This window comes from Olea europaea, unplaced genomic scaffold, assembly GCF_002742605.1.
Source record: "Olea europaea var. sylvestris unplaced genomic scaffold, O_europaea_v1 scaffold2357, whole genome shotgun sequence".
NCBI lineage: Eukaryota > Viridiplantae > Streptophyta > Magnoliopsida > Lamiales > Oleaceae > Olea > Olea europaea.
In genome coordinates, this window is record NW_019241696.1 from 89462 (window position 1) to 98461 (window position 9000).

At 33.2% G+C, this 9000-nt stretch overlaps 1 protein-coding gene across 21 annotated transcripts; it reads left to right on the top strand.

The window, feature by feature from the left end:
- The first annotated feature begins 831 nt into the window (after positions 1-831).
- Positions 832-8289, top strand: LOC111381677 (cyclin-L1-1-like). 21 transcript variants are annotated; one of them, XR_002700385.1, is made up of 14 exons: positions 832-1006; positions 1211-1425; positions 1601-1697; positions 1796-2270; positions 2810-2998; positions 3181-3262; positions 3385-3525; positions 3958-4127; positions 4863-5136; positions 5389-5815; positions 5923-5958; positions 6043-6123; positions 7504-7639; positions 8055-8289. XR_002700385.1 is itself a non-coding variant. In XM_023005482.1 (13 exons), the coding sequence occupies exons 5-12, from the start codon at positions 2940-2942 to the stop codon at positions 6108-6110; spliced, it is 1257 nt and encodes a 418-aa protein (XP_022861250.1). In that variant the 5' UTR covers positions 832-1006; positions 1211-1425; positions 1601-1697; positions 1796-2270; positions 2810-2939; the 3' UTR covers positions 6111-6123; positions 8055-8289. The 21 variants fall into 21 exon arrangements, 19 of the variants coding, with proteins under 19 accessions (XP_022861250.1, XP_022861246.1, XP_022861247.1 ...); XR_002700386.1 differs by lacking the exon at positions 8055-8289 and adding an exon at positions 7715-7848; XM_023005482.1 differs by lacking the exon at positions 7504-7639.
- The last annotated feature ends 711 nt before the right edge of the window (positions 8290-9000 follow it).

Sequence of the window (9000 nt, forward strand, 5' to 3'; positions counted from 1 at the left end):
TTAAATAGCTAGTTAAAATTCATTAAAATGACAACTTCACCCTTGTATTTAACAAAAAGAAAATGAAAGCAAGATAGAAAAACATATTTTAAATTTATATTCTTCGTTTCTCCACTCATTGTTTGCCCATACACCTCCATCCAACCCATCCTCCATTGCCACCTCCACTAAATCTTCATCATGTCGTCCCAATTTCTATTTTCATATATGTAATTTCAAGAATGTTTAGACTACGATACAAATTTCTCTCAACTTGCTCCACATTGCCCTGACTCAAATAGGGTGAGCAATCTTTGTTCCAAATGTTAAATGACGGTAGGGACGAAGAACTTTATTCCCTCCTCGAATTTTTCGAACAAGCCCGAATCTCTTTATTTTATTTCTATATTTTCAATTTAAATTGAATTTAGCATATAATTATTAATTAAACGGGATGATAAATCAATAGTTTTTAATTCCTGATCACCTAGCCTCTCAATCTCAACCCGCCCACGCCACCTGTTGTTCAAGGAACATTATTGTATAATTTATATATAAACTTTATTTCATTTTTTTTTATCTATTTATCTTTATTTAATTTCATTAATTAGGGAAAAAAATTGCCTTGTTGACAAAAAAATTAGCTAGTTTATTATTATAGATGAGTAAAATTGTCCACCAAGGACCAAAGTGTTATTAAAATGAAAGCTAGAAGACGTAAATGCTATCTTTTAAAGGTTGGGATAAAAGGACAACAAGTGTCAAAGGTTGGAGACCTCTGCTGCTATTTACCCATTTTCATTATAAGATAATGTATTTTTCAATAAGCTCACCCAAAGAAGCCCTAAAATGCAAATGTTCTTCTTAATTGAAATTGATAGCGCAAACAGGCGGCTATGGGAGTTCCCCTTGGCACCAGTTGATTTTTTGTAATTCGTAAGTGCAATTGATAGAGCAACAGAAGCAAGGGTTTCGCACCAATTGATCTTCTATTGCAGTGATTTCTACTCAATTTCTTCATCCCAAGGTTAGTATCACCAATTGATCTTTTATTGCAGTTATTTCTACTCAAAATTGTTTCTTGATGGTAATCTTCCTCTAGCGATAGAGATTTTCTCGATAATATATCTTGAATTTTTATGCGAATGTTAATGAAAAACTAAATTTGATTAATGTATTCGACTCTTTCATCACTCTGTAAGTATTTTTGCTTCGACTCCTCACCCTGCAGGGAATCGGCGAAGGTGGGTGGACGTAGGGGGGCAGGGACGGACAATGAGGGTAAGGGATGAGAAAATGAATTAGACGAGGCTATGAGGGAGATAGGGCTGGGGGATATGGGACAGAGTTGAGGAAAGAGGAAACGAGACGAGTGGAAGGGTTTCTCTGGGCACATCTTGTGTTGCAGTGATTTCTACTCAACTTCTTCATCTCCAAACTTGGAAGGTTAGTATCAGATTATATGTAGAGAAACACGCTTTATATGTTGATTTTGTACTTGATTTGATTGTTGTCAGTGATTTAATTTCAACACAAAGAGCCATTCTCATCTTCTAGCTTCACAGTATTTATTTTTTTCCCCCAAAATTGTTGTTTCTTAATGGTAATCTTCCTTATGCAGTAGCGATTTCTCTTGAAAATGTCCTCTTGAAATTTTGATGGGGTTGTATGTGATTTTCTCCTTGCCTTTGGAACCGGCTGCCCCTCAAGTGCAATAGGTGAACTCAGTAACTCAACGTACAATACTCAACATATACATGAAAATGACAAACTCAGAACTATATATATAAAATGGTGCACCTCGATGATGTTGCAGTCCGGCCATTGGAGAGTGTAGTAAAAAGGGCATCAGACTCAGAAATGGAGCAAACTTGCTCTCAACCAGGCGCTGCAGCTTCCTCATGTCTCCATATTCTGTTGCCTTCTAGACGTCATTCTGCAGGCTCTCATCATCCACTGGCTGCTTCTGATATCTCAATTCCACTTCTTCCACTACCTCGACTTCCAATGCCATATTAAATATTCGAAAAGTGGGATTTTTTCTTGGGAACTCAGAATATTCTTCAAAGCAATAAATTGATCAAAGAATTTAGTTAATATAGGGGTTTTCTTGGTAGGAGAGGTAGTTGACTGGATTGGTATAAGGGATTGAAGAAACAGTGGAAGTCAGAAGAAGCCAACTCCCTGTGTTTCGGAACTTCTACTACAAATATGTTTTGCTGTCTAGGACATTGAGGGAAAAAATAATGAAAGATATATTGGGGGTTATTAGTTCTTTTTGCTCTTAATAAGTAAATAACTGGATAATCAATCCCCTTTCTTCTACAATAAATTTTCAATTATTTGTAACATTCACTGCCAATTCTTCAAGCAAAATCCTCTTCTTCCTCCTTTTCTTTTTTTTTTCCCCACGGTTTTTTGTCTCTTTTTTTCGTTTTTTTTGGGGTGTGTCATATATTCTTATTTAGGGCATGTTTGAGTCACATTTTTCAAAAAAATACATTCTTAAACAGTGATTTGACATCATTTTAATTACACATTCTTCAATAAAATAATATTACAAGCAAATCCATAACTTTTCTTTATTTTTTAACCGCACATTTTCTATCAATACACTATTCAAAAATGCATTATAAGAAAAGTAATGTGGCTCAAACAACGGCTTATTATTATTATATTTTTTTTTGGAGTAATATAAAACTTTATGATTCTATAATATCTAAAAACTGAAAGTCAGTCCTTTTCTTTTTTTCTTTCCCTAGTTTTTGTTGTGAAAGAAGTTTCCCATCTTCAATTAACAATTTTCTTGGGTTTTTTTTATTCATGGCAGTTATTGAGGCTCCTCGCACTTGGAGAAAGATAAAAGTACGATTTACACAGCAATTGATACGTTTTATCTGACAGAAGAAGAGCTACAGAAATCGCCCTCTAGGAGAGATGGGATAGATGAAGCTATAGAAATGACACTTCGAATCTATGGTTGTGATCTCATTCAAGAGAGCGGTATTTTGCTCAAATTGTATCCTCATTTATTTTAATTTTCCTTATGGTCCTCTTATTTGTTGCAGTGTATGCTATGCTCCATTTGGTTCTAATATATGAGGACTGGAAGATGATATCGTGGTCTTTTTTCATGAGTAAAATGAGTAATAAAATTATTCTTTAATTGCATTTTTATTTCCTTAATTAAACTTTTCACAGGCCTCAAGCTGTGATGGCCACTGGTCAGGTCTTATTCCATCGTTTCTTCTGCAAGAAGTCATTTGCTAGATTTAACGTGAAGGTTACTTTTTTTCCTATTGATACCCCCCCCCCAACCCCAAAATTAGAATTATTTAGTTGCATTTCAGAATTTCATTAGCTTTATTCTCTTCTGACATAGTACCAGACTTGGTTTACACACAGAGGGTTGCTGCGAGTTGTGTATGGCTTGCTTCAAAACTCGAAGAAAGTCCTAGGAAAGCAAGGCAAGTCTTCATTGTTTTTCACAGGATGGAATGTAGAAGGGAAAACTTACCCATAGAGCATCTGGACACATATTCTAAGGTTGGATATCAATTTTAATCTTTTGTTCTGGATTAGGGCTATTAATTTTTAATTTATCATATAAATATTTTCCATTATCGGGTGAAGTTGTCTAAGGTTGGGTATTGACTTTAATCTTGGGTTTTTCATTACTGCTATCAATTTTGCAGTTTATTATATAACTATTTTTCTGTAATCTGTTGAAATCATAGGTTGTCTGTACAAAGCAGGTGTAGGAACTGGATTACATTCTTTAATCCCTAAAGTTTATGACACGACAGAGACACCCCTTATTTTTCAAATATCTTCAAAACCTCCCCCGTAGCATAAATTTCCCACTTTGTCCTTCTATCTTATTTTATCTTATCTTATACTTATATATATAATTATATCTGCTTTCTTATTTAATCTTAGTCATATATTTTGTGAATATTGAATTATGTTTGTCAATAGAAATATGTGGTTCTGAAGGTAGATTTGATCAGAACAGAGAGGCATCTTTTGAAAGAAATGGGTTTCATCTGCCATGTTGAGCATCCTAATAAGTTTATATCGAATTATCTTGCTACTCTTGGAACTCCTCCAGTACTGAGACAAGAAGCTTGGAATCTTGCAAATGATAGGTAAATTTTTGGATCTAGGAAAAAATTATGCACGCAAGCACGTATACTGTACTGAGATTTCTGTGAATAATGCTTTTAGCATGCATTATAGTTGCTATGGAAAGGTTCATGAAATTGTTATATTGCAGATCATGGAAGTCTACCCTCCTAAAGGCATATGTTCTGTGTGGATGTTAAAAATATATTTTTTCTAGAATGTCTCAATGGATCTGGTAATGAACTGAAGAGTGGCAAAAAAAGATCATGTAGCGGGGCTCAAATCTAAATAAACATAGTTTGTTGTGGAGCTGTTGAGTATTTGGTTCACATACTTCTATGCATTGTTAAAACTCTTTATATCCATTCATGATAGAATTATAGTAAGGCTATTTACATGTAAATTTCTACTTCTCGGTGGATTTAGTTCTCATTTGTCTCTATTCGAAAAAATTTCTTTTAATGTTCTACCAGATAAAGTTCAATATTTGGAAACTTGCATCTGCAATTTTTACTTTGCTAGAAGCTTAAGGATCTTCACCATCTGTTTAGTTTAAGAAGCTAACCTAGCATGAAGATTAGTAGCATTGAATTGAATTTACATTAGCTTGACCATGGGTCTTCTGCTTTCCTTTTATCAGTTTGATGATCTAGTATATTTGGTTAGTATTTCTTTCTCATGCACTCGTGAACACTGCTCTTGTCATCAAAGTCTTCTAATGAGTTCTAATGATCCTTATATTTATTTCTTATGAACAGCTTGCACACAACTTTGTGTGTTAGATTCAAGAGTGAAGTTGTAGCCTGTGGTGTTGTATATGCTGCAGCTCGAAGATTTCAAGTGTCACTGCCAGAGAGTCCTCCTTGGTGGAAAGCATTTGATGCTGATAAGTCTGGTATAGATGAGGTTTGTAGAGTACTGGCCCACCTATACACCCTTCCAAAGGCACATTATATACCTGTATGCAAGGAACGGGGTTTATTTTCAACATCTAATCGATCATGGGATTCACCACATGAGTTTGTTGCCAAGGTAAACACATGCTTTAACCAAATTGGTTCAATTTGATGTGTAACCCAATTTTTTATTCCTGTTTGCTTTATGCTTCTATTGTATAGCCAACTGCGAATCGAATTGCCTGGACAACACATTGAATAGACGATGGGGAATAATTCATCATTTTACTTAATTAGTGTATTTTAAAGAAATCTGGAATAATTGACTTGCTTCTGACTGGAATATCTGGGTAAGTTTTAAATCTTTTTGCCCTTTGTTTTTTTTTAGGATCGTTCCTTGACTGGACCAGCTGCAAATGAAGATAGTAGTACCGCAAAAGGGTCCTCTTCAGCTGCAAATCAGGAAGTGGGTAAGGATGTACTAGTAAAAGCTGCTTATGACAAGATTGAGGAGTTGAAGAGTGCCGATGACTCTAAAAGCTTGCCCACCGGTGAAGAGTCGAGAAAAGATTCAGAGTCTAAATTGATGTCTGATCATCGAACAGAGGTTGGTGGTGAAAGCAATAAGGGAAGGGACAGAGACAGGGTTAGGAACAGGGACAGGGACACGGATAGGGAGAAAGAGAGAACAAAGAGCAGAGATCATGATAGAGGGCGAGAATCTGATAAGGAACAAGGACGCGCGGATAGTGAAAGGGAAAGAGATAAGGTCAAGGAAAGGGTTCACCATTCGAGGGACAAAGGAAAAGACTCTGGTCAGTTCATGGATTCTTCATGATATGACTCTTCTTGCATTGTACGTTTTGATTACACTTCTTTGTTTATAACTGTATTGAATTGCTTTTCTGATCACCTTATGCAGGACGTTTCGAGAAATTAAAACATCACTCTTCTCGAGGTAAGTTTATAAATATTTCATTATTTATTTTTATTTTTTATTGAAATTGAGTTATTAAATAAGAAAATTGTCTTGTTTTACCAGATCGAGAATACCACAGCTCATCTTACTCATCAAGGGAGGACCGCCGCAAACATCATTCGTATGCATAAACTGAGTTGAAAGGTGCTATTTTATTTTTGCTATGCTGCTCGATTTTATGTTTCTTTTTTACAATTAAAAAATTCTGGATCAAATGACATTAGAAAGTACTTTTAATGTTAAGGTACTGTTCCCTCAACAGTGGAAACAATGTTGTCTAGTAGTCTTTCGAAGCTATTGATATTGAAATTTTGGTACTTCTAACGAGAAACCTTTTTTCTTCATCTTCGTTTAATGTTTTTGTCTTTCCTTTAAATTTCTTTCCTTGAGTTGAGAAAATTCATGGATGTTAAACTGGTTGATTCATCCTCTCTTAATTTCTAGTTTCTGTTGCATCTGAGTGTAGGATAAATGTGGTAAGTGATTTAGCCCCTGTTTGACAACCATTATTTGGTAAATGTTATGTTTTGAATAGTGGTTTTTAGAAGAATATGTGGTTAAAAAGTATGAAAAAATATTGGGTTTACATGCAAAATTTGTTATTGTGAATGTATTGTTAAAAATGAGTATGTGGAAAGGCAAGTTTTTAAATAATGGTTGTTAAACAAGGGGTTAATTTCATTTGTTTAATGGATTAATGCAATGATATGTTTATGTGCACTTGTTTGACAAAATTTAAAATAATTCTTTTTTTTTTCAAACTTGTTTTCAACCACACATTCTCACTATAAAATATTTTGCATGTAAATCAAAATTTTTCCCTATTTTTATCCACGTTCTCCGAAAAATCACTATTTCAAAATTCATTTTTCTTGGAAAATTCATTTTAATGGTTGTCAAACAGGGCGCAATATCATTAGTTGAGATTGTGATTGGTTATAGTCCTAAGTGGAGATTGAGATGGATTGATGGTTCTAAAGTTGAGATTGATATGATGCACATACTATTAGAAGTTGAGATTGAGATTAAGATCGAACATTTGGGCTCAAGTAGTGATTAGGCCCCTGTTTGGTTTAGATATAATTAGATTTTAGTAAATTTTGATAACAATCGATGGAATGTATGATCGAAAAGTTGTGGATTCCATGAAATATGTGGTTAAAATTAATTCTTCATTTAGATTTAGATTTTAATTGGCATTTTTCGTTGAACCGAATATGGACTAGGAATTACCTTGTTCTTGCTCTACAAATGATCAGAATGTCGGTTACTACCGATGTATCATTGTCAGTTGAAAATTAAAAGAATCATTTATTACTTTAAAATAAATTGTTACGAATTGATTTAATTAATTCATTCTTGATTCCTTCAAACATTGTGTAGTTGATTATTCCCTTATTTGTCTCTCTTTGCCTTCATATACTGCACACAAACTAAAACAATCTTACCCAATATTGTTTTGTGCTGTGCTCTTTTATTTTCTTTTTGTGTCGTTTCTTCCTCTAATTCTTGATAATGTTCTAGCACTTAGTCTCACTCGATCATACTATAACGGCATTCTTGGAAAAGTGTAATGGTCAATGAAGTGGAATGAAAGAGGGAGCTTATTCATATTCAATGTTAGATGAGTCAGTATGCAACAACCGCAAGGAAAAATGAGGTAGTAGACTATTAACTTTTTGCATATAGCATAACAAAAAATGATGTCAACATATAATTGTCTTATTTTGATCAGCTGATATTCTATGGGATGTCATCACAAATTAAAGAGGTCTATGATTTGACTCAGGATATTATTAACTTCTATATTTGTCATAATATCCCATGCCCCATCACTAACTAAAGTAAGCCAGTTATAATTTCCAAGCCTTTTGTCAGAATCCTTTGAATTATTGCTCATATTGAAATGGATATTGAGTGAATATTTATTTTTCATCGGGTATCTACAGATTGATCATAAGTTGAAATATGATTAGAGCTTTTATTTGTCTTGAACTTGTATTAAATTCATGTAATTATAAATTTTATAGCATTTTTCCGATTTTTTTGGATAATTAGTTTTGTGAATCATGTAGGTTATGTCGTTCCAATCAATGAGAAATTCATGGATGTATGCAGAGTTGACGAATTTTTGAATTTATCGACATTGAGGGGGGAGAACTTAGGTTATTCCTCTTGCTGTATATGAAACAAAAAATTAAATGCTCGTTTCTAACATTTCAAAATGATGTAATGAGAGAGAAGCAAAAATTATAAAAGAAAACAAAAGAAAGAGTAACCCAATGATGAGTCTATTTTTACTACTTTTTAGCTTCAGTTTTTGTTTTGTAGTTAGTTTTATTAAACCAGGGGAAGTAGTGTGTCCTATGGCGCCAGGCACTTATAAAGAAACAAAATTTCTTCAAAGTAGAAAAATCACTTGTAAGTGAAAAAGAAAATAATAATAAATCAAGTAAAAAAATTTATTAACCAAAAAAATTTCTCATGAGCAGAATAATTACTTTTTTAAGTAAAAATATAACATATAAAGAAAAATGCACTAATGAGTTAAAAAAATTACAACTAAAAAGGTTCATTCATGAGTAAATTTATGTACGAGTTAGAATATTATTTATATTTTTCAATATTTTGGTATAACAATCAATAGCCAAAGCTATTTATGTTCTTTAATTTTAATGGTTTAAAAAATGAGCAGTTAGCACAAAACGTTCTAATCGTTTGCACTTCTTGGTAAATCGTTGATATCGTTTCAAATTTGATATCTTTTCTTGCGAAGTTGGTCCTTTCCATCTTATTCAGTCAATTACTCTCATTAAATATGGGTAATTGGTGCAAAACATCATCGTTGATTGCCTTTATTCAACAAACATTCTTGTCGTTTGCTTTCATTGCTCAAAAGGTCTTTATCGCCTATTTTCTCAATTAAAGTATTGTAAAATAATTAATTTACCACCTATTTAAATAAAATAAATAGAAAAGAAAGAAATAATATAAAAAAATAAATAACAATGGTCAAAGTCC